The 25,551-nt window shown below is 45.0% G+C and overlaps 1 protein-coding gene and 1 long non-coding RNA gene across 2 annotated transcripts; one reads left to right on the top strand and one right to left on the bottom strand.

Moving 5' to 3' along the window:
* LOC135239526 (uncharacterized) lies at positions 1 to 11,764 on the top strand. The gene is made up of 3 exons (XR_010325399.1): positions 1 to 140; positions 7,791 to 7,944; positions 11,286 to 11,764. It is a non-coding gene; the product is annotated as an uncharacterized LOC135239526 (long non-coding RNA).
* On the bottom strand, positions 8,544 to 22,151 carry LOC135239525 (phospholipase DDHD2-like). Its single transcript, XM_064308225.1, has 18 exons — positions 21,530 to 22,151; positions 20,187 to 20,357; positions 19,479 to 19,669; positions 18,710 to 18,799; positions 18,302 to 18,401; positions 17,681 to 17,770; positions 17,235 to 17,376; positions 16,713 to 16,921; positions 16,400 to 16,473; positions 14,852 to 14,974; positions 14,259 to 14,354; positions 13,840 to 13,995; positions 13,230 to 13,385; positions 12,537 to 12,642; positions 12,037 to 12,183; positions 11,237 to 11,344; positions 10,071 to 10,206; positions 8,544 to 9,124 (listed from the first exon to the last, which is right to left on the bottom strand). Exons 2-18 carry the CDS (start codon positions 20,317 to 20,319, stop codon positions 9,037 to 9,039), a joined length of 2,145 nt encoding a protein of 714 aa, XP_064164295.1. The 5' UTR covers positions 20,320 to 20,357; positions 21,530 to 22,151; the 3' UTR covers positions 8,544 to 9,036.
* Between the last annotated feature and the right edge of the window lie 3,400 nt (positions 22,152 to 25,551).

Consider the following 25,551-nt stretch of genomic DNA (forward strand, 5'->3'; position numbering starts at 1 on the left):
GAGGTCACTCTGCCTTCACTGTCGCAGGGATGCTGTGCTGGAGCAAAATACCAGAGAGAGAAACCTCAGTTCACTCCCCTGCGGCCAGGCAGGGTTAACTGCACAACAAAAACATGACGGGCGGCAGTGTAGTACAACGGGTAAGGAGCTGGTCTTGTAACCTAAAAATCACAGGTTCAATACCTGGGTTGAACACCGCTGCTGTACTCTAGAGCCCAAGGTATTTAATTTGCATTGCTTCAGTATATATGCAGCTGTATAAATGTAGGCAACGTAAATGCTATGTAAAAACGTTGTGCAAGTCCCTCTGGATGAGAGCGTCTGCTAAATGCCTGAAATGTAATGTAAAGACGATCTGTAGGGCACCACAACATGTGGTTTGTTTGACTAGCACCGTATCCCATGTTCATCAAGAAACAAATGAGTTGACTACACGTGAGTAGTGTTTTACTGTAAAACAGCGTCGGCCTTGATCGTTCAATGCCACACTATGACACATTAAACATAATCTGTTTTCATTATCGTTTTATATGCATCTAATTTCCTTCCGCGTTATTTATGTTGTGCAACTACATAGCCTGCGCCAACCTGTTACATGGACATCCCAGCTGGCGATGTCAACAGCAAAGTGGCAAAGCTAGTAACACAGATAACGTCATCACCAAGATAATCAATAGTATTAATAAATTATCTACATGCTTACCTTAGGTGTGGAATCTAAGAGGCGTTGAACTCGCAATTCGTTGAAAAATTAGCACAAATATTCACGAGCTATGCGTAAAATACAACACGAGGTCAGCCTTACGATGAACTAGCTTTCTACATTCCGTGCGTCTTGCTGTCGCTCCAGGCTGTTAATGTTAAGTGGCGTGTGCTGGCTGCACCGCCCCCTTGAAACTACTTAGAATAAACCGACCCAAAAAGACTGATCCAGGTCAAGAGAAAATAAACAGCATCAGTATCAACCATTCAGCTATAAGTTTCAGAGTGACTATCTATTTTTGTGCACTCGACTTTCGGGCGTGTGTTACCTCTGGCCTTCTTGGCACTGAGCCGAAGTGCCACTGCCACAGTTTATGGAAGTTAAAAAAGGTCGAGCGCTGCTATATTTGTTGATATCTCCTTACAAGACACCGTGCACACGGTCAGTCGCTCCTACCAAAGTATGCGGTAAGCCAATGACCTTTCCTTAACAAGCCAGGAAGATGTTTCCAGTAGATGGCCTATGCCACCATGATTACGGCAATACGTCGTATTTAATATAAAAAAAAGGAATTCCAGTTGTACACACTTTAACTTTTGTTGCTCAAAACCGAGACCGAATGTCGCCACTCAATAACCATAGACGTTTTTTTATTTATTTATTTTATTTTATTTTTTTTTAAGTAAACAATTTGGCGTTCGACGCGAGGCTGTGTATGTCCAGTTCACACCCTAATTTGGAATGTCCAATTGGTACCCCCAACCGCGTTCATGGAGCAACCCCACTGCACGGGAGACATGAGACAAGGTTGCCAGCTTTGTGAAGTCAGATGTGCTATCACGAGAACCCAAGCGGCCAAACTGAAAAGGTCAAACTTGGAGATATTTGATTGCATTATATTACAAATAAACAATAACCCATATTTCCAAAAACGCCACAGAAAACAAGTCGTACAAAAATATGGTTTTGAAATAGAAAACTTGAACATATTAAGTTATGTTTGCAATTAATCTGTTTACCGGACTTGTTTTTTCTTTAAAAGAAGTAGCCTACAATTAAACTAATCTATTAAGTACGTCATAAGATTTTTTTTGCGATAGGGAGTACAGCAATTAAGATAGCGAGGACAGCAATAAAAAAAATAAAATAAAGACAAGCAACACTGATAGCAAGCTCTGGAGGTCAAGAATACGAATCATTCATTGTGGGTTTTTATTTCAACCTTAATCATTTGCTGCACTGCTCAAAGCTAAACAAAAGCGTGACATTGCTTGACATTTCTGAAACACAAGGAACAACCGGCCCTGGAAGGTCAAAGATAAAGACAGAAGACTTTAGACGACAACAAAGACTAAAATAATGTGATAGACACGAATGAATAGTCCAGAACAAAATTTGAGTCAGACTTTTCCTTCAAGAGTGACGTGGAAGATGACATGCAATTTACTCCTAAAATAACACCAGGTAGGAGCAGACCAGGAAGACCAAAGAGACAGGGAAACTTCACTTTCACTGTAACAGGAAAGGTTGCCATCTAATGTTTATTTTTCTTTGAAGATAATCCATTCATAGCAGAAAGTAAACTGCCCAGAGACGGTTAGCAATGCCGTCCGACACGATAATACTGAGCAACATATCAAACCTAATTTTAAACGAAATTGTAAATACAAAGTGTCAACAGATGTGGTCACGTGATACATTTCAATACCGAAGAGTGTTCTTGAGTCCCGATATGAAACATTTTACTGTGATTTAATCTGCAAGTCAACCAGTTTATTGTGTACAGCCAGTTAGCTCATTTAGCAAGGGTAATTGGTGGAAACAAAAAACCTGCACACACACACCGGTCCTCCAGGACTAGAATTGTCCACTCCTGTCCTACAGTGTTTCGTTGAGACTGAAAAAAAAAATACCATACACTGTGTGGGATTACAAAACGTAATTTTTGTAATTAGGGGGGGTGCTGGAGCCCACACGGACACGGGGAGAACATGCAAACTCCTGCACCACCAGGGCAGCCAGATTCCAACAATACTCAACAATACCTTTTGAGAGAGCAGGTGTATTTTGAGGAGTACACTTTGTTTACTGCCAGTGCGCAAGCTGGCACACTGGTTCCTTCTCGCCGTAAATGTGGGAATTGCGCAAGGTCCACAGCACGGGCTCGTCGCCAAGTCCAGCGAGAACAGCTGCAGTTCTTTTTTACACTGGAGTGGACTATGTTCGGTTCTATTTATAACACGAAGCCAGAAAGTCGATGACAACCTCCATTTATGTCATTCTTACTTAAAAAAAAAAAAAAACTTTATATGATGCCACAGCTGTGGGAGAGTCTCTTGATGGATGATCCATTGAGAACACCCCAGTTGTAAAACAAGGGGACGGATCAAGCTGTGGAATTTTTTTGTTGTTGTTGATGGCAAGTATCTTTTTTGAAAAGTGCAGATAATGTATATTGCAATCTCATCAAAATGACGCCAAGTTACGATACTACAAACAATATAGGCTATCTTGCCTCACCGAAATGACATAAGATGTATCTCAAAGCAATGCTACCCAATATTTCCTCAGTTCTTTCAAGTCACTTGGCCCTGTGTATAAGCATGCACTACATGGACAGGCCAGACATATGTGTGGATGGCTCTCTCACAGTCAAGATTGATTGAATAGGTGTGTGTATGTCCAATTTGTATTGGTATGTAGGCCTATGTATTTCGCTGCCCAGGCTTTCTGTTGCGTGAATGATAGTATGTTTCTTGGTACAAGTGTGTTCATGAATGTGAATGTAAGATGCTGCCAGGGAAATGTCCCCATGCGGATAAAGAAGTTCTCTATGTATGTATGTACAATATGTGTTTTACATGCAGTATTTATTGTACGTAGCAAATATACAATAACTTGCACATGTACTCAAATTCAGTTCAGAAGCAAGTATAAACATGTTTTCTGGAGAAATGTGCTTCCTGTCGTTGCTCAGCAGCAGTTTTGTACATTAATGAATTTATACATGAATTTCAATGTACAATGTTCAATGTGTTCCATGAGGCAATTCGAAATATTTGTCTCTTTGATCTGACAGAAAGTTTGCATGACATTGTGAAATGGTAAGATTAGAAAACACAGGGCCAAGTGACTTGAAAGAACTGAGGAAATATTGGGTAGCATTGCTTTGAGATACATCTTATGTCATTTCGGTGAGGCAAGATAGCCTATATTGTTTGTAGTATCGTAACTTGGCGTCATTTTGATATCAGTACTTTTTAGTAACTTGGCATTTTTGTACGTTGAAAACGTGTTTTTTATGAGATATCATTTCTTTTTGCAAAGCGTTTTATTATGAGAGTGAGAAATGCGACCCTGTAAAAAAACGGTTGTGGATTATGGCTATCGTTGTGTGAATTTGTACAGTCTGATGAGCGTGTACCGTTCAGCAGTTTCGGTTTGCTGTGAAACAGTGTCTGTGAGAAAGGATGCAGTGGCATAAGCGTAAACGAATCAGAAACGCAGATTAAATATGGGCAGTTTATGTACTCACGGATTTGACGTCCATCCAACGAGCCTTGACTGACAAAATAATCAACACGCCCGTAGAATTATAACTCCCTAGGTCGCAACTTGTGTAGCCTTCTGTCCTGCTCCGTTGTCTGTTATTTCGTGGAGATGCACTTTTAGTGTTTGTAAGGTTTATCCTTCTGTCCTGCTCCATTGTCTGTTATTTCGTGGAGATGCACTTTTAGTGTTTGTAAGGTTTATAAGGCATTTTGATAGGCTTATCTGCAGGTAGGAATCCTCTTCGCTGTTTTGCTAAACTAGAACCGGAAAACATGATAGTGGAGAATAGGAGCAGACGCATATGTCCCAGCAGGCTTTGCATATGAGAGAATAACAACAGTGTGAGAGAAATTAAAATGAAATTACGAAATTCCGTAGTTGAAACAATATGTTTTTAGCAGAATGGGCATGTAGGTGAAGGTTGACATGATCACGGAGTATAGTGCGAAGTAAATGGAGTGATCATGAGTGAGCTTATATTCCTTATCAAATGGTATATATAACAGTCGGTATTGAGCGTTAATCGTTGAAGTGGAGGGTTAAATAACATTGCACACATTATTTGCCTATAATGTAATCTATTGCACGAATGTGTTTTTCTCATGTTCAGTGCTAGTAGTTATACTTATGAGTGAATCATGATTTTAAATGTAATGTTTTAATGCGGAGTTGCAGAACGTACATACGTAGTAATTGTGTGTAGCCTATGTGGCTAGATAGAGAACAGGGCGAGGTAACACGAATGTAGAAACGTGGCGTTTGCTGATATTAAGGTTTTGTACGGTAGCCAAGTGAAGAAATATAGTTAGTAGAAATGGCACAGTGGTGAACTGGTGTAACTTTTAAATAAAAGGAATACATTTGCGTCATGAAATGCATATAGGTGGCCGTGAGTGAGTGAGGTTTACCAGTCTGTGACTTCGTTAGCTAATGCCATAGCTATGCAATGCGTGAAATATCATTAGCGAACCTGCCGGTGGTTTTAAAGAAGAACACAAGCCAGTAAGCACAGAAGAGCTTCCGTTGAATCCATATGGCTTAGCAATATTGTAGCCGGTAAATAACTGAACGTACAGACGGTAAGTCATAATGCATATATCTTAGCAATATTGTAGCCGGTTAATAAGTGAACGGTGAACGGCGGGTAGATGTGGTGCAAAAGCAATAATTAAGAAGTAGTAGACAATTATTAGTGAGGGTCGAAGCAAGTAAAAGAAACGTGTTCCAAGCTGGGCTTGAACATATGACCCAGTGTTTCCAAGCCTGTAACCGTACCCACTAGGCCACGGACGGACTAGCTGTTCAAACTGCGGAGTTGCAGAATGTACATAAGTAGTAATTGTTTGTAGCGTATGTGGCTAGATAGAGAACAGGGCGAGGTAACATGAATGTAGAAACGTGGCGTTTGCTGATATTAAGGTTTTGTACGGTAGCCAAGTGAAGAAATATAGTTAGTAGAAATGGCACAGTGGTGAACTGGTGTAACTTTTAAATAAAAGGAGTACATTTACGTCATGAAATGCATATGGGTGGCCGTGAGTGAGTGAGGTTTACCAGTCTGTGACTTCGTTAGCTAATGCCATAGCTATGCAATGCGTGAAATATCATTAGCGAACCTGCCGGTGGTTTTAAAGAAGAACACAAGCCAGTAAGCACAGAAGAGCTTCCGTTGAATCCATATGGTTTAGCAATATTGTAGCCGGTCAATAACTGAACGTACAGACGGTAAGTCATAATGCATATACCTTAGCAATATTGTAGCCGGTTAATAACTGAACGGTGAACGGCGGGTAGATATGGTGCAAAAGCAATAATTAAGAAGTAGTAGACAATTATTAGTGAGGGTCGAAGCAAGTTAAAGAAACGTGTTCCAAGCTGGGCTTGAACCTACAACCCCATGTTCCCAAGACTGTAACCTTACCCACTAGGCCACAGGCGGACTAGCTATTTGAACGGGAAATGTTTGAGAGTAAAAATGTATGGGTATTTTGCGTGTGTATGCGCGTTTTTGATTGGGTCGTGTAGGTGCAGATTTGGCTGGTGTCAGTGAAATGTCCAATGGGGAGACATGTTGTTAGTGGGATAGGCGGCAGGAAAAATAAGAATGAGAAGAAGAAGAAGGAGAAAACGCAAAATCCCCTTAGTTTGGGGCTTTATTGTGTGGACATGTGAAGTTGTTTATGAATTATGTGTGTTGAAATGGGGTCAGAATGTACAGAATTTAATGTTTTTAAGGGCTGAGTGTCTGTGGCTGTTGTGGTTATTTCTGTGGGGAACCCTGAAAAGTGCCAAACTCTCGGTGCTGTATAGGTATGGGGCATGCCCCCGCCAAGGCGTAACTTGGCGGGATGGCATACCTGCCATCCCAATATTTTCATATATTGCAGATGCTACAAGTTGCAGGCTATGAGAACCTCTAATTCTCTCACATTTTATCTTTCAGAATGCCAAAGCACTGCTGCAAAATGCAGGCCCAGCCCTTGCTGAACAGCATGTAATGGAGAGCGTCAGGATCTATATCAGAAGCAGTCTGGTTATGGCAGCCTCCACATAGGCTGTTAGAACGTCACATGCACCTGGCCTTTTCTGTTCCTTCTCAACTCTCCACTTTGATCTCCCACAGCAAAAATGATGGGGTTCTTCTCCAACTTCTGTAAAAGATATTGTGTGCTTACCTACTCCTCACTGTCCTCACCCACACCATGAACCAGGGGCCTAAATAATAAAAAAAAAATGTCTCCAACAAAATTATTTGCATAGAAATAAAAAGACATTAAATTGGGATTGATGACAACATTGACCATGTTTACTGTTAACACCTGTTTAAATTATTTTAGCCAGAAATAATTTCTCTCACTAACCAAGGTGTGATTTACAGTACCATAAAAACAAATGGATTATATTCTTGGAAATGATTTGAATTTAAAATCAATGAAATGTATAGTAAATTTATTTATATATTTTTAAAAAGTTAAATATTGATGCCTCTCTTGGAATTCCTGTTATTCACTCTGGCAGTCAATCCACAAGGCAGGTAAATAGGTATGATCGGGCCTGCAGCAGCAGGGAACTTTCCCTTCCTTAAGGAAACAGGTCAGGGCATCGGCTGGTCGGCACAGCCACCGTACAGCCCGTGGGCTGTTTGTGAGCTGCCCCCACTGCAGAGTCCTCTGGGCGCTTGTCACGACCTGGCTCAAGGGCCATGACAAAGAGGGAGACGCACACTGACGCATTTAAAAAGCAAATTCACCTTTATTTTAAAATAACCTAATTATACCCAAAACAAGACTAACATGGCATGTGAAAGTCTGCATTGTCAGTAGTGTAGGTGAGTGGAAGTATGAAAGGTATGCTGAAGCAATGTTGTCTGGTGTAAAACCAAAGACCACAGCCAAAACACACCAAAACAGAAACCAAACAGTGGGGAGAGAGAGAGAGCTTTCCCTCAAACTGGAGACAGGCATCTTAATCTCTCTGGGAGCCCTGAACGCAGGTGCCCCCAACTGTACCAACAACTCTCTGCTCTGCCCTTCAGGCACCTGTGAGCAATACAACAATGAGCAGCGCGAGAGCAGCGTAGGGGTGAAGCTGTAAACACCGCTGAGCGGACCAGCCAAGCATTCCTGGAGGCACGTCCCCCCTCCACTGACACGGAAGGAGACATACACAACCTTCAAGCCAGAAGAATGGTCAGTGTGTGTGTGTGTGTGTGTGTGTGTGTGTGTCTGTGTGAGTGTCAGTGTGAGTGTGTGTGTGTGTGAGTGTGGTGTGTGTGTGTTGTGTGTGTGTGGTGTGTGTCTGTGTGTGTGTGTATGTGTGTGTGCGTGTGTCTGTGTGGCTGTGCGTGTGTCTGTGTGTGCGTGTATGTGTTGTCGACTCGCCGTGCATAAACGTGTGGATGTTTCTGTTGGTCTATGTGTGTTGTTGTTGTTGTTTCCTTTTTCCATTTTTAATAAATGTAAAAATTAATATTACTTTGGATACTCAAGAAAGTTTGTTGTTTTTTTACCCTTCACACTTCTGACACTTTTTAATAAATGAAATAAATTCTATACTTGAAAACTGAAATGACAGTTGGTTAAAACACATATCAGCACAAGTCAAACACTTTCTTGACTACTTAGTGACATTATTCTACTGAGTGAAAAACTCTACTAGTAGACTTCAAAGTGAAAAGACAACTGGTTCAAAAACACATGGGAGAGTAACAAGTAAAATGCCTGTTTTAGTGCATACGGTTTAAAACATCCTAGGGTGCATTCTCTAGCCAATACACCAAATGATACAGTACTATGTACACCAGACTGTAAATAGTTTAAGTGCCAATGTACACCCGGGTGCAAATAGCTTGTGTTATTACAGACTGTAAATAGTTTAAGTTCCTACGTACACCAGTGTGCATATAGCATGTGTCGCTATGGATACCTGGGTGCAAAGAGTCGCTTCCATAACTTTTAACACAACCCGAAAATATCTATTTAAAAAGCTATATCTAAAACCAAACTGATAAAATAGGCAGTAAAAGTCCTTATCACCCACGTGGGTTTCCAGTACTGAGTTTTAGCACCTGGTTTTGGTCTTCCAGATCCCCCCCCCCACTGCAGCTGCTACAGGTCACCATAGCGAATCCTGTGCTGCAGAGCTCCAGGTGAGGTCTGTCTGCCGTCCAGCCGGATGAGTCTGACCCCACCTCCACCTGGATGACTTTGGCCACCACAACTCCTCCCCGTGTCCGTCCCTTGTACCTCTTCACAGAGGACCGAATTCCGTCGTCTAGTTTTTCAGTCTGTTGCTAAGGCTGCCGGAGGTTGTATCCCTAGCCTTCCATAAATCTCCTTCAACACCAGCAGGACAGTGTCCTCTGAATCCCTGAAACACAAGAGGACAATGACAATCATGAGTTTTACAAAGACAGAAATGTGCAGTACAACTGCTGAGAAAATAGTGCAGCTGGTGTCATCACCGTTTCTTGGTTCTAGAGGGTCTAAAAAGAGAAGTTACAGTTGGTGAGACCGGTGTCAAGCAGCTCTTATGCTAGTCAGTACACAGGCCGTTGCTTGACATGGCTTGAATCACCAGCTCTGATTGAGGGAGGCCCCACCTCAAATAAGAGCGGTGACCCGGTCAGGCTCATAGTGGAACGAGGAGCAGGAGCGTGAAATTTGGTGTTCCAGGTAGTCCCAACCAGAAAGATCTCTCTGCATCTTTCTTTAAAAAAAATATTTTTTGTTTCAGATTTTCCCTGTATTTTCTCCCAATTTGAGGGCCAATTGTACCTTAGTTCTATTCGATTCCCCGCGTACTGTGGAGAATTCACCACTACACAACTTGGTCGGTCGGTAGTATTACATTACATTACATTACAGGCATTTAGCAGACGCTCTTATCCAGAGCGACTTACACAACTTTTACACAGCATTTTACATACTGGATATATACTGAAGCAATGCAGGTAAAGTACCTTGCTCAAGGGTACAACGGCAGTGTCCAACCCAGGAATCGAACCTGTGACCTTTCGGTTACAAGCCCAGTTCCTTACCCACTGTGCTACACTGCCGCTAGTAGGGAAGGAGGTCGCCACGCTCTCCTCCAAGGGCGTGACCCCTCGAGCCCCTGACCGTGATTCCGACGCTACGCGAGGCCGCTCGCGAGCAACGGTTCTCCCGGCCGAGTGCCCCCCCACCCCCCCCCGACTCTCCCTCCCTCAGAAACGGCCGCCCAATCCCGTCGCTCCCTCAGCGCCCCGGCGCTCGGGTCGGGCCGGGCCGGGCCTGGGCTGGGCTGGGCTGGGCCGGGACCTCCGCGTCCCTCTCACCAGTAGCACAGGTGGCTCTGCAGGGCGAACAGGTACTCGTTGAAGCTCTCGATGGGCGTTTCCTGCAGCACGTAATCCACCCGTCGCCCGCCGTTCAGCATGCCCGTCTGGACCCCCTGCTCCTCCGGTTTTACACCTGGTGACATCACAGGAGACGGACCAATCACAGGCCTTAAGAAAGCCTCACTTCCTCTAAGTAGTAGTAGTAGTAATAGTAGTAGTAGTAATTTATTTCGGTCCTCACTAACAATTTTCCAAAAAGAATGCACGTAGAAATAAATAAATAACAGTAAGGCATTAAATTAAAAGCAAAACAAAAAATATTGACCAAAAAGGTGTAGGCTGAAGCTTTAGCTTATTATGCCTACCCTTTTTACATAGCATATTCTAATAGGCAACCCTTTCACTACTAGGTCTAAGAAGAACACATGATGTAAGATAAGATGGACTTTATTGTCCCGAAGGAAATTTGTTTTAGACACATCTGGAGCTTGCTGTACAAAGACAGTATACATAATAACACACAATAAGATAGCACAATTGCACATTGCCCATTATATATACATACATTTAAGACAGGTACCTACAATACATACAGCACATGCATACATGTGTGTGTGCTGTGTAGAACAGAATTTTTTTTATCCTTGATAACAGCAGTTGGTTAAATGAAGGTAATGTAGATGACCTACATTGTCTTGTTCACCTAAAGCACAATTAACAAAATTAACTTCTGATGTAAATCTCTGCTGCATCACCTAAAATACATTAGAAATGTCCACCCACGTGTTTTTAAACAACTGATAATAACAAATTTCATTAAAAATCACTCAGCTTTATTCCTTAATTGTGGACGTTAAACATTGTCTTTTATGAACACATGTAACCTGAGATTAAAGATGAGAACAAAAATATCCAATAAATTAAGAGTACAATAAATTTATAGGTCTCATAGCTTTGTCAAATTAGGCAAGTATCTTTGTACTCATTTCCTAAGAAAGTATGTTTTTACATATACTTACACTATTAAGAGGCCCGTTACTGCTAACCAGTTATTGTTCTTGTGCCAGCATTAGGCTTTTGTAAAGCCTTTTCCTTGTGTAGGGGACAGAGGGCCACACTAGACAGCAATGACACGAGGCTTTCGTTGCGATGCCACAGGTTACCTTGTTCGCCCGAGAAGTAATTCAGTTGCACTGCTCTTGGCCATTCCAGGGGACTTTTCCAGAAGTTAGCCGGACTAGTCGGCAGCCATTGGACGTCCTCGGTCCCAGCTGCGCAGCCGAAGATTCGGAATGACACACAAGGAAGAGGGGGAGGAGAAAAGGCAAGGTTGGAATAAACCAGGCTTATCTTTTCAAATATATTTGACATATTTTATGTCTCTTTTTAACATTGTATATTTAACCTTATCGTAACCACTATTTTTAGCTATTTTTTACGTACTGTATTTGTACATTCCAGTGTATGTTAATTGTCTGCTGCTCTCTGTCCTTTTTTAGGAAAGCACTTCCAGTGCGCCTTGTGTAAAGCACTGTGCAAATTACGCTAATGTATCAAAATCTGTGTGAGGAGGAAATGACCTCACAGCTGTAGTATCTTCAAAAATTCAATAAACAGAAATAATGGCCAATGTTAGTCAGAGACAGACTCCCCTCATGTCCGGTGTTTACTTAGCAATTCTCCGGGGGAATTATCACTGTTGTCCTTGCTCGCACAATCTAGACACAGTGCTTTGCTTTCTCGAGTCAGCAGTTGGACTAAATACCATGGAAATAGAATATTGGTGTTTGACTTTCACTTTGTGGTCAAAGAGCACAGCATACAGTATGCTACTCAGTTTATTTTAGGAATAAGAAATTCCTTTTGTGTAATTTTTCATTATTGGCAGTGCCATGGTATTTGTAGCAGCTTGCTGGCTTTTATTTTTTGCCTCAATGCAAAAAATGTGACCTCAGCTTCCTACCTTGCTCACTGTCATTTGAGTCCCCTGCATTCCCTCCTCCGGCCACCAGGGGCATTGCAGGGATGGGTAACTGCGAGAAGGACTGCCAGGCGGTGCGCAGGGACCCCATCAAGTCGCTGCTCATCCGGGTCAGACCCTCTTTCAGCTCTGAGGACACAATGACTGGGCTTATTCAGGAAGCTCACTCTAAATGGTTTGCTATGTTCTCCCCTTGTCACACTCCCCTGTTCACTCTGTGTAAAAAATTCTGCACAGAACCACTTACTGATGACTGTTATGTCTTATTCTCAATTCTGGTTTCCTGATTTTTTGTAATAATAAAAAACAAAATCAAGGGTGTCTACATCGAAATGGTAAAGTGCAACCCACCCCCCACCCCCGTACTCCCTCCCAGACATCTTCCACCCCCGTCACACAGCCCCTTCCCCGACAGACAGCCAGCCCGGGGCACCACAGTGGGAAACGGGGGCACTGAAGAAGCGGGGGGCAGTTGGGCTCACCGCGGTGCATCCGCTTCCTGCCCTTGTGATGGGGGATCAGCACGGCCTCCGTCTCCACGTCCGGAGCCCCGATCATCGGCTCGATCCTGTAGGCCACGGGGTCAAACTGACGGGGTGGTGTGTGTGGGGGGGGGGGGACAGAGAGCAAACAGCCTCTTAAAAAACACATATCTACAGTAATGAAGCGCAACCCAGAACACCTTTTGGATCAATGTATTTACTACAAGTCCTGGCAGAAGTCATAAACTCATTTTGTGTGTGGTGACACTATCCTGGGGTTGGGCATGTCTGTACTGGGTGGTAGATGTTGTATGGAGTATGTATGTGTTGAGGTTTGTCAGTACCGGTGGTAGATGTTGTATGGAGTATGTATGTGTTGAGGTTTGTCAGTACCAGGTGGTAGATGTTGTATGGAGTATGTATGTGTTGAGGTTTGTCAGTACCAGGTGGTAGATGTTGTATGGAGTATGTGTGTGTTGGGGCTTGTCAGTACCAGGTGGTAGATGTTGTATGGAGTATGTATGTGTTGGGGCTTGTCAGTACCAGGTGGTAGATGTTGTATGAAGTATGTATGTGTTGGGGCTTGTCAGTACTGGGTCGTAGATGTTGTATGGAGTATATATGTGTTGAGGATTGTCAGTACAAGGTGGTAGATGTTGTATGGAGTATGTACATGCTGGATCTTGTCTTTACCGGGTGGTAGATGTTGTAGAAGCCCTTGCAGGTGGGGAAGCTGTAGTTGGGGTCCAGGCATTTTATACCGCGGACAGTGAGGAACATCCCTATGGGGGAGCCCAGGGCGAAGAGGGCCTGGGGCTGAAAGGACAGCTGGGGGTACTTGACTGACACCTGTGGGTGGACACACAGGTGCACAGCGATGGGTTAAGCACATCGAAGGTGAAATGGTAAATGGTAAATGGACTGCATTTATATAGCGCTTTTATCCAAAGCGCTTTACAATTGATGCCTCTCATTCGCCAGAGCAGTTAGGGGTTAGGTGTCTTGCTCAAGGACACTTCGACATGCCCAGGGCGGGGTTTGAACCGGCAACCCTCCGACTGCCAGGCAATTGGTCTGACCTCCTGAGCTATGTCGCCCCCTAGTGGGTGAAATGGTGACATGAAATACACACAGAGGAACAGGAACAAACGAAGGCGTTTCATGAACCCCCACCATTCTGCCGAACCACAGGATGTGTCTGTAACGCAGTCTCGCTTGACAGAACTGGGCCTCGGGAATCCTGTCAGTGAGGAGTAAACCCAGTCGCTCAGACACTCACTCACACCATCACTGGGCCTCCTACCTGCCCAGTCCTGATATCCAGGTACTTGCAGTCCTCTGTGCAGGTGGCAGACATCTCAGGGAAGGGCACTTGGGGTCCAGGGGTCCCCCGTGGCCCCGTTTCCTCTCTGGATGCCTGCAGGCCGGGGGTCAGGAGTGGGGGTCCCGCTCTGATCCCCTGCAGGGGGGAGAGGCGAGAGACGGAGCAGCTTCATCTATGACACTGAACCACAGAGGAGCTGTCACTTTCACCCCCCCATTACAGCACTGCACTGTCAGGGTGCCAGATGGACAGCAAATGATGCGCAAGACATCCCACGGCAATGACTTTAGCACACAATGAGAGCCTGATCTTCTCACATCTGCCTCTGAAAAGGTTTTTTTTTTTTTTGGGGGGGGGGGGGGGGGTTGGGGGCTTATTAAATCATTTTTTAGTCAGACCTCCAAGTCCCGCCTCCTCTTCATGAAACTCAGGATCTTCTTCCGTGGTCCCAGAGGTATCCCAAGATCCTTCAGGTCATTCTCTGAGCAGAGGCCCTGAAAGACAGAGGAAGCACAGCCTGGGAAATTAATAAACAAGAGACAAAGGGAGGCAGAGAGAGAAGGCAACCAAAGATAGACAGGGACAATGAAAAAGAACGACTGAATAGGAGATCATTCATTGACCTGTTGAGAGAGACCAAGATGAGAGCAGAGGCCAAAGATTTGCTTTTAATGTAAATAACAATGCTCTCTTCTGATTTCTTATGTAAGTGTATAAGACATGCTGACTTCTTATCTTCTCGTACTGCGTGTGATACCGCATTGCATTTTTCAGCAACATGCATATTCTCTGAACAATACAACCGCACTTTTTATTCCTGTCATGCCACATTTAAATTGAAACGTAAACTTTGCAACAGAGGGTTTCTCAGAGCTTTGGCTAAACGCTCTCGCTCTCTAAGGAATGAACATTAAAATCACAGAAGCCCAAAATGTGAAATCGAGAACAATAACACAGCTATGCCTGGGGAGACAGGAAGTGAGAGACCCACCAGAGAATCCAGGTCCACCTGCTCCTGCTGAAGCACTTCTGCGTACTGCTGAAGGCCCATAACCTCCAGACCCTCCTCCAGGGACCTGAAGTCCAGCGGGAGCCCACGACTGAGACTCGGTCCCTGCAGACATGGACAATGCAATCATTCGGTTCCACCGCGTTTCATTTTTCCATCAGGCCACCAATATAAGACTCATACTTTAAGAGAGGGCGGCCACGGTGGCATAGTGGTTAGCACTGTTGCCTCGCAAGAGGGAGGTTCCGGGTTCGAATCCGGGTCCGGGTCTGACCGGATCCTCTCTCTGCGCGGAGTTTGCATGTTCTCCCCGTGTTCGCGTGGGTTTACTCCGGGTACTCCGGTTTCCTCCCACACTCAAAGACATGCATGTTAGGTGCACTCCTGCAGGTGCCCTTGACCAAGGCACTGGCCTCAGAACTGGAGTTGGTCCCCGGGCGCTGCATTGTGGCTGCCCACTGCTCCTAAGTAACTAGGATGGGTCAAATGCAGAGGACAACTTGCCCCCACGGGGTTCAATAATTAGTATATCTTATCTTAGATGCCGAGGCCAAATCACTACATGTAATGGTGAGCATTAAAGGTAAACGCTGACTAATGTTAGATTCAGAAGTGTGTGCATTAATGAGATGCATTCATAATAACATCAGTCCACAGCTATAACACTCAAGCCACATTAACACCATAATTAAAACATTATATTAACTCGCTGAGAAGAGCAACACTTCAAAATAATCATATTAGGTCTATAATCTTGAGTGGAGAGATATGAGCTCACATGCATGTGAATGGCAGGTAGAAACCCGGTTAATTATGTTCCTGTCTCACCAAAGACAACAATTAGGTTTTGCGTGAACCTGTAAACCATTGTTCCAACACAAGATGGCAGCACATCTCCTAAACTCAGACGAGCTCCAGCTCATTTCCCTGGATCAGCGTTCTCGTGTCATAGCTGACAACGGCGGTCGCCTCGGGCTCCATCCGTCCGGGACACAGAGTGCACATAAGCACTGGAGAGGGCAGGAGGGGCCAGGTGGTGAAGTGTAGGACGTAACAGGAAACTGCCTCTACTGCGCATGCTTGAGGGAAAAAGTGCTTTCTGCCCATTGAATTCAGTGTAGAAAACCAAGGTGACTTAACAACAAAAGAAAACCTCATCTGTCTATTTTTTGCGATCATAAGTTTAATTATGTGCAGCAAAATACTTATTAAAATGTGAATATTTTCTTACATAATACATAATTTTGCAATCTGCTTTTCATGTGTAACGTAAAAGTTGTTAACCGAGTTTCAAAATAACATCAGGGACATTTTATTTAGCCTTCAAAAGTTTGATATTCCCCGTTCACTTTAATGGGAGCTCCAATGCACAGTGTCAGGCTTACTTCCGGGCCTTCAAAAGCTTAGGTTAAGCTGAAGGCCAATTTTCCTATCTAGGTAAATATGCATGTCTATGGTCTGGGAGGGGGTGGGGGCCCATCAAACAGACCTCCCCCCCATCCTCTGGGGTACACTCAGGGGCACGCTTACCTCCTCGCTCCCAGCATCCTCTAGACCTGGGACCGGCTTCTGATTGGTCAGGAGGTCAAAGAGAATCAGCGAGCCTATGGGGGACAGAGAGAGAGAGAGAGAGAGAGAGAGAGAGAGACGTCAAGCACGTGGTAATTTAAGCAACGTGATAGCGTGCGCTGATGAGCTTCACAGGAGCGTGGACAGGACCCGGGGGGGGCGACAGTGTGGGGGGGGGTGGGGGGGACAGGACCCGGGGGGGCCGACAGCGTGGGGGGGGGTGGGGGGGGACAGGACCCGGCGGGGCCGACAGCGCGTGGTGGGGGGGACGGACCCAGGCTGTGTCCAGCCAACGACACGGCTCCAGCGAAGCGCGGGTTCCGGCAGAGGAAGAGGGCGTGCAGGCGGTTGAGCTCCGACACCACGCTGTCCACGATGGTCTGGCAGTACGTGGGGCTGCTGTAGTAGAACAGGTCCAGCACCGTGTCGGTGGCAAAGTCACGCAAGCGGGCCAGGCTGGGCAGGGTGATCCTCCGGATGTCCCTGGGGGAGAGGGAGAGAGGGGGAGGGGGGTGAGACAGTGGTTGGAGGGGGCTGTTGTAAACTTACATAGTCAAATTCTCATGAATTGCAGGTCTGACAGCTTGAATGTGGAGTCAGTGGTGACACCAGACTGCACTCATTCCACTGACCAGACAACATTAACACATGCAGTCGTGTACTGCTTCTGCAGGTACAATCACAAGCCCGGATAGAAATGAATACCTTGTTCCCATCACCAGTCTTTCGTAAGCTCCATGTAGGACAGGTGTGATTAAAGTGCGATGAAGCTAGAGCCCTCGGGCCCCGCCCTTACCGGTCCACCCCGGTGGTGTCGCTGTGCAGGGCATCGTGCCAGTTTACGGGGAGGAACTCCACCCGCCCCACACGCCGCTCCTCCTGCGCCTCCCTAAAATGGGCGTTAATGAGGTCCAGGGAGATGCTCCTAAATCCGTTCACTGCACACAGAGAGGAGCCTTTAAGCATGCCACTGGCTCTTTCATATTTATTTCACGTGTTCACCTGTGGGGCAGTGTCTCAGCAAAGGGATGTGCTGGACAGCACAGAGGGTACATATGAATTGTGGGAAGTGTAGTTTGCATTGTTTTGAAACGCACTGGAACTCTGAACCCTTCACAAAAACTGGCAGAATTTTCACATGCATCATGAGGTCACCATACCACCCCGAAATAGCAAGCCCTGTACCATTAATCTGTGGGCCAGGCATAGGTACCACAGTGTACGAGGGCCAGGCATACGTACCACAGTGGACGAGGGTGCGAAAGCTCAGGTCGCAAGTGGAGCCGATGCCGTGCACCATGAACACCAGGTGGTCCACCGTCTCTGGCTCTCCTGGTGACCAACAGAACACACAGTGTGCCCAATATCACACACCACAGCATCATTGAAACACTCTGTACATGTAAACACCTTTCTCATTGTAGTATCTGGAACCAGGCTGGCTCATTATAGTCCTTTCCCACTGTAGAGCTGGAACCAGGCTGGCTCTTTATGCCCTTTCCCATTGTAAAGCTGGAACCAGGCTGGCTCATTATAGTCCTTTCCCACTGTAGAGCTGGAACCAGGCTGGCTCTTTATGCCCTTTCCCATTGTAAAGCTGGAACCAGGCTAGCTCATTATACCCCTTTCCCACTGCAAAGCTGGAACCAGGCTGGGTCATTATACTCCTTTCCCACTATAGAGCTGGAACCAGACTGGCTCATTATACTCCTTTCTCACTGCAAAGCTGGAACCAGGCTGGCTCATTATACCCCTTTCCCACTATAGAGCTGGAACCAGACTGGCTCTTTCCTACTGCAGAAATGGAACCAGGCTGGCTCATTATACCCCCTTCCCCACAGCAGAAATGAAACAAGGGCTCACCTTCTGGTACGTTCACCATGATCTCCTCCACACCCCTCTTGACGGTTTGGGGCTTAGTCTTCTCCATGGGACAGTTGGGCCATTGGTCCTGTGTTATTAACTGGGGGAGAGAGCCAGGTGCCACGCAATACAGTGACTCGCCCGCAATGTACGTCAGCTTCCCAGAAGCTCATTTTAAATGGATTTTCTGTTTCCCACAATGCCAATCAGGGTACGGCATTAGCTCACGATTTAACTTATGGGTTCTGAAACCAACACAGACAGGGAAGTGCAGCATACCCTGAGTCGAACACTGTGAACACGGGAGCGTGTAAAGGAAAAAGGACAGAAGAGAAGAGGGCACGTTCAGGCCCCTGAATGGCAGAGAAGGACATGGAATAGCACCAGAGGGTCCCCCCCCCACCCCACCTTCGAGCTGTGCAGCGTGACGGTGTCTCCTGAGGGAAACTCCAGCTTCTCCTTCCATTTGTTCCGAGTGACCGCGATCCTGTAGGCCTCCTGTGTAAAGAGGAGCACGACAACACAGCCATGAGGCCCAGACTGCCTCTGGCACCTGCTACACAACTAACAGGAAATGTGGTGCCATGCCTCAAGTTGGGAAAAAAAAAAAAGACTGGCACAGTATTTTGCTCACATATTGCAAGTCAGGTGTATGCGTTTATGTCCTCTTCTGTTGTAAGTTACTATCAATAAGAGTGTCTGCTAAATGAAGGTAATGTAATGTTGTGGAAAGATTACTCCGTCATTATAACAATCGTTTCAGTGTTACGAGCTAACAGGATGACAGCAAGGAGATGCAGCAACCACGCTGAGAGCTGCTGCAGTAACCACGCTGAGAGCTGCTGCAGTAACCACGCTGAGAGCTGCTGCAGCAACCACGCTGAGAGCTGCTGCAGCAACCACGCTGAGAGCTGCTGCAGTAACCGTTCATTTGAAGTGGAAAGGAAGAGTGAGTGAGTGAGAGAGAGAGAGAGAGAGAGAGAGTGTGTGTTGTGTGAGAGAGAGAGAGAGAGAGAGAGAGAGAGAGACAGAGCAAAATAGAGAGGGAGTGAGATGTTAACCATGTTTTTTTTCCTCTCCTTGTTGGTGGGGTTGTTATTACTGTCATCTTCGTATTGTATTGCTTAAGTGTCATGCTATTAAAGCACATGTGAATTTGAGACACACACACACACACCTCCAGGCTGTGACTGATGTCTTCGGGGTAGGGGGTGTAATGGCTGTCCTTGTCCCCCTTGTAGAACCAGGTGCATCGGCGCACCTCCGCGGGCGCCTGCGCCCAATACGCCGCGCACCGCGTCCTCTCCGGGAGCCTCACGTCGAACCGCGCCCCCTCGGTGGCCACCGTCGCCTCCCCGCCCTGCTCGCCTGCGAAGGAGCCAATCGCGCGTCAGCATCTGGGTTTAATTCCCACCCCACCCCACCCCACCCCACCCCTCCCGTACTTTCAACTGCTCAGCAGCCAATTTACATGTCTCTTCACCTGGATTTCAATTCCAACCCACGCCCTTCACCTGAGCAAGCACCTTACTGGACAACAGAACTTGGGTTTTAACCACAACTCCTTGCTCCTCTTGTCTTTTCAATCTTACATCAAACCTGCCAGTCACAAATTGTTAGCACAGGGGTGTTACAATTAGAACAGGGGTGTCACATCAAACCTGCCAGTCACACTCCAGGCTTGGAGGGCTGCAATATTCGCTGGTTTATGTGGTTTTGTTCAAAGAGCGGTTCATTTAGGCCTTGGGATGAAGGCACGTGGACTCTTTAGCCAAACAGTGACTTAACTGAATCACTAGTGCTGAAGCACAGAGAACACCAGCGGAGCCCACTGGCCTCCTGGAATGGAGTGTGACACCTCTAAGGCTCCTAAGCAAGGTCTTACTGGCCAGATGGGCTTCCTCTAGCCTCTGGGAGTCTTCACAGCTGAAGGGGAGCCAGATGTCCTTGGTTCCATCCTGCTGGCGGTAGAACCAATGGGGCCCCACTGACTGGTAGAGGGGCGACGTCAGGGCCATAACCAGACAGAGATGACAAGGCCTCACCCACTGAAAGCCTGCAATCACAAAGGGGTACAATACTGCCACCCCAAATTCAGATATGATGCACAACTACAGGGTGGTCACCATTGACCCTGGAGAGCTGTGGGGCTTCCTGGTTTTTTGTTCTTAAAACCAGCAGGCAAATCAGTCCCAATAAGCCAGGCGACGTGAGTCAACTGTGAATTCACTTGCTTTAATTGGTTCATTAATTTCTGAGTAATACCGAAAATCAGCACACCCTGTGACTCCCAGGACTAGAAGGCTGGTAACCCCCGAAAAAGAGGGGAGGGGCAGAGGAGAAGGGAGGACCTGGAAGATGCAGATTGAATCAGGGCATTAGTCAAACACACCCACCCTCCTTCTGTTGCCCCACCATCTGTTGTGAAAGGTGTGCGATTCCAGCCATCAGAATTTCAACCTGTTGCATTTTAGTGGGAGAGACCATATACCACGACAGTTCAGTGACAACAGAGAGACTATAGGATATATTTAATCTGCTCATTTCAACTTTACTGTGCTGGTAGAGGCTCGATGGTGGAGTGCATAAGCCTTATCTGGGCTGGTGGCTTTAGGAGAAGATTGTGGATGACCACAGACCTATAAAGTACAATACTGTTCTTTTGTTCGCATGTCTGTTCCTCACTGCTAGAATTTAATACAGGCGCTTGATTCCATTGGAAGGACTGCACTGTAAGTAATGCGAGTTTGGCAAAATTGTTGCATCACTGCGGTGTAAGTTCGCTTGGTTCCTTTCTCTTCCAAAACCTCGTGAGATATAATATTGCAGGAAAGTGTTATGAATCGTCATATTCTAGTTAGCCGCAAAGCTCATCATTAGCCAAACCCAATCTAGCCTACTTGTCACTCACAGCACTGTACTAACAACCCTCAGCGGAAACTGTAGCGCATGTTATGTGGCACTATAATTGTATCAAGCCCTACATTCTACAGACAGTGGTACGATCGGGGAAAAAACAATACTGATAGACAGTATATTCTGCGAACATGTACCCAACATGTACCACAACCTCGAAATCATGTATTTTGCGCTAAGCGCCTAGCTGTCCCAAGACCTTAGTGCAAACACATTTCAGAAGACCAAATTGGGATGTAAGACATCAGCCAGATCTGGCTCAATTTCAGTCCTACGCGATCATTGGCTAACATTACATTTTAAAGAATTTACCTGATGACGGATAAAATGTGTCGTTTTCCGTCTTCTTGTTTTCGTAGAATTGATAATAGCCCAAGCCACGTGGGTATTTTACACGAGGGAAAATCTTTATGATTGACCTTTAACGATTTAAATAAAATGGACATTGAAAAAAATCATTGCTTGTAAGCTTTCTTGAACATACAATGACCTATACTACACTAACAGTGAGGTTTCTCCGGTACCATACCGCAGGCAATTCTTGTTCTTCACAGGCTCACAATTCCTGTGCTAGTTAACGTACAGAAACGAGCTAATCAGTAATGAGCATTGGGGTCGTTTTTTAAATAACCTATAGATACGGTGACTCAAACATTACACAGATCGGGTTTCTCCCGTCTGTCAGGATAAGAGTCGTTTTAGCTGAGGCTAGCCTACTTGGATCAGCGTTTGAGGGAAATTACAAAGAGCGTGGAATACAGATTTCTGGACACGTCAAACATCAGGGTGATGTTTTATTTTTAAATTAGCCCCCACTGTCATTTCCAATTAGTTAAATCAACGTGGGGTAGTTGGTAGCCAAAAGGCTTAATACTTAAGAACAGGCAGGGCTAAGGCTATCTTCTGCAGCCAGCAAAGGTGTAGACTTACACAACCTAGTACTATTTTAGTTATGTCACTCTAAATAGTGTATGTCACTCCAGGTATTTTTGTCAAATTTTGTGTACTTGCGTTTGAGTGCGATATTGGCTCGTTTTATATTGTCTAACTTCATAAAATATTTTTTTTAAATGGAACGCCTAGCCAACAATACGCAATGTATACTTTCAGGGTTCATTTGGGAAATTTGTTCCTTAAAGAAAAAAAAAATGTACCTCTAACTGCCTTATATCTGAAAGTGTAAATAATTTTTTCTCCCTCCTTCGCAACTGTATTTGTTTCCCGAAACCGGTGAGATAACATTCATACAACGGCAGCCAATCTGGTCTGTAGGCTAAACGTTCATCTCAGTCCAGAGTCCAACACAGTAACCACATAACATGTATAAGGCCTACAACATGCATGAATGCCACTCATGTGAAATACAGGAGCAGCAAAAAAAAAAATGGAGAGAGGTTTTACGTTATAGCCTAATGTTCAAAAAACGTATCCTAATAGCCTCCCGGTGATTCTACTGCCCGTACTTTGACATTGACGGCAGGGAGCTACATTGGCAACGAAGTCATAAGCCAAAAAAAAAGAAAAATAAAAGAAACAAGGCTGAGGTAAAATTGACTTTCTTCTAAAATGATCAACGCATATAGATTATCTTGTCTCACAAACATGTGGTTCATGTAGCCTACTGCATACCTGTGACCAAGTGTTATCTTTTAAAATAGATCATTGCTCAATACAGATAGATTATGATATTACCATCTCTTTTCAGTTGACTCGTAGGCCTGTGGTAAGTACAAATGTGAGCATGATCTCTTCTGTCAACAGGACTGAGTAAACATTGACATGTTATAATCAAGCCCTGAATGACAAGGATGAGAGGTCTCAGTATTTGGGAAAGAGTGGAGAAGTAGGTTCAACGCATGACTCCATAGCTCCTAACAATATTATTTATGTTTTAAGATGTTTTTATGTTACATAGAGAGTAGACCTGCGCCGTTACTGGATAAAAAGTCACCTGTAAAAAGATAAAAAGATTACTGTAATGAGGCTGAGCCCGCACACTGTGTATTGGAAGGGAACTTATCCCAAAATGACGACCAATGTGCTGAGTTGTGCCAAAAAATATCTTTGTTTATTCAAATCATTAGTGCAAAAACATCGAAGTGCTCAAATGATGGTTTCCTGACCGAAACGTTTGCTGTCTTTCTTTTTGGCACTTTGAGCACTTTTATGTTTTTGCACTTTTTTGATTTGAATAAACAAAGATATTTTTTGGCACAAATTGGTCGTCATTTCGGGATAAGTTCCCTTCCAATACACAGTGTGCGGGCGGGCTCAGCCCCATCAAGGTAATCTTCTTAAGATGTTTTTATCCCTGCAGACACAAAGGGCAGTACGTTATTGGTTTTAAGTGCAGGGGAACTACATCCCCTACACAAGGCATCCATGAGCATGTGAAAATCTGCTATGGAAGATAATGTGAGCCTCTGCAGCCAGAAGAGAAAGCTGGAACCTTGGTCTTCCTATGTTTACTGTGTCGTATCAGGGTTTACAACCCTCAGGCTCAGTTGCATGTGCACACATTAATATTTATCACCCTACATCAGCCACACAATGATAATGCATTGAAGGGAGGAGAGTTTTATTTATTATAAACTAGAAGCATATACTGAACTCAATTCGCAGGTTTTTCTCCACTCTTAGACATTTCTAAGAGTCCAAAGTGGTCAGCTTGGCCTTTGGCTTTATCCTCAACGCCTGCCATCCATACCAGGGAGGAGCCGTCTCTGACACCTTGCTGCCTGGGACCCCGAAAGCAACTGTTAGATAAATACTAAATAATAATTTTTGATTTAGAGATTGTTTATGTAGGATACCCCCCTAGGCACCCTTGGTGGGGAAAAAAAAATATTCCAACGTGGAAATCTGTGAGCTCAGTTTTGCAATCCGTGCAATTTTATGAGGGTTTGCAAACACAGCCCTATACCCGAAAGGGTTAATGGCTCACTCAAGAAAACTGCCTTTTCCGTGAGGGGATAAGATGATGACACGACAGGGTCAAAGTTCGGCGGTGTGTGTCGACAGGGGGATATACGGCTGTCACGCTTTTTGCTCTTTCTTTCTGGGAATTTGAGGCTTCAGTGAGGTTTTTTTTTTTGGTTCGCCCAAAGCGTGCCCCACACTAGTGTGATTATTCAGTGTCTGACAGTAGCATGAGCCTAACAGTAGCACAGGTTAAGCTATCAAATCTCTCTAAATATCTGACAATTTAAATGAATTATAGATGATAGGACAGTGGCCATTCTGGAAAAGATGACATAGGGGGGTGACATAGCTCAGAAGGTAGGAACGGTTGTCTGGCAGTCGGGGGGTTGCCGGTTCGATCCCCTGCCCTGGCCATGTCGAAGTGTCCCTGAGCAAGACGCCTAACCCCTAATTGCTCTGGTGAATGCGAGGCATCAATTGTAAAGCGCTTTGGATAAAAGCGCTATATAAGTGCAGTCCATTTACCATTTACAAGGAGGTGAACCGTAGAACAAAATAAAAGAAGTTTTGGAGAAGAACGTGTGAGAATTTGGAAGGTAACCCTTTTAGTCTCAGCGTCATCTACAAATCCTTTAAAGGCTCTGACCAATTAGAAAAGGACAGATTCAGCGAGAGCCAGGGTTTGGACAAAAGCAGGTGCAAAAAGCTTTCGTGGCTAAAACGTCTGTACAGTGTTTCCCCTGTTGCACATTAAAAGCACACTGGCACTGCTAAGTGACTCTTTTTAAATAACTTGTTCCTGGAGCGCAAACCTCACCATCATTTGTCATTAGAGAACTGAGTGCAACGCACCAACTAATCATTTTTTTTTTTTACCTTGACAATGCGGGAGAGCGCAATGGTCCACCTTTTACGAGTTGCGCCAAGTCTTCAGAAGACTCGAGCCTCACCTGCTGCACGCGACGCTTTTGGTGATGTCCGCCTTTAGATCCCTGAACTGAGGACAGGCATTCCATTCTGAAAACCATAAAGCCAAGGCTCTCTGCAATTTAGCAGGCACAAGAAAGTTTTGCATACATGACATGCCAAGAAATAAGGAAATCTTTCACATCGACAGACTGTTTGCAGCCAAAATTTAAAATAAAGCTTTGCTTGCCCCCAAAGCTCAGTTCAACTCCAGCATCCTTCTGACAGCATCAGGTCTGACAGCATCAGGTCTGACACTCAGTACACGATGTGGTAAATGAAATACATTTAAATCACATCGACATTTATTGGACACACTTATCCAAAGTAATTAACATTTGTAACATACTTTTTAAAAAGAAAAAAAACTATTTATACAGCTGGATATTTACTGATGCAAATTCAGGTATCTCATGGGTACAACAGCAGTACCGCACCCAGGACTT

Source organism: Anguilla rostrata, chromosome 14 (assembly GCF_018555375.3).
Source record: "Anguilla rostrata isolate EN2019 chromosome 14, ASM1855537v3, whole genome shotgun sequence".
Lineage (NCBI taxonomy): Eukaryota > Metazoa > Chordata > Actinopteri > Anguilliformes > Anguillidae > Anguilla > Anguilla rostrata.

What these genes read in the sequence shown, in the direction of transcription:
- LOC135239525 (XM_064308225.1), bottom strand. Translation starts at nt 20,319, where the DNA reads ATGGCCCTGACGTCGCCCCTCTACCAGTCAGTGGGGCCCCATTGGTTC. An exon ending in TCTACAACATCTACCACCCG is followed by an intron (nt 12,643 to 13,229) that starts GTAAAGACAAGA and finishes CCACCCCGTCAG; the next exon opens with TTTGACCCCGTGGCCTACAG. An exon ending in CAGGAAGCGGATGCACCGCG is followed by an intron (nt 12,184 to 12,536) that starts GTGAGCCCAACT and finishes TTGTGTCCTCAG; the next exon opens with AGCTGAAAGAGGGTCTGACC.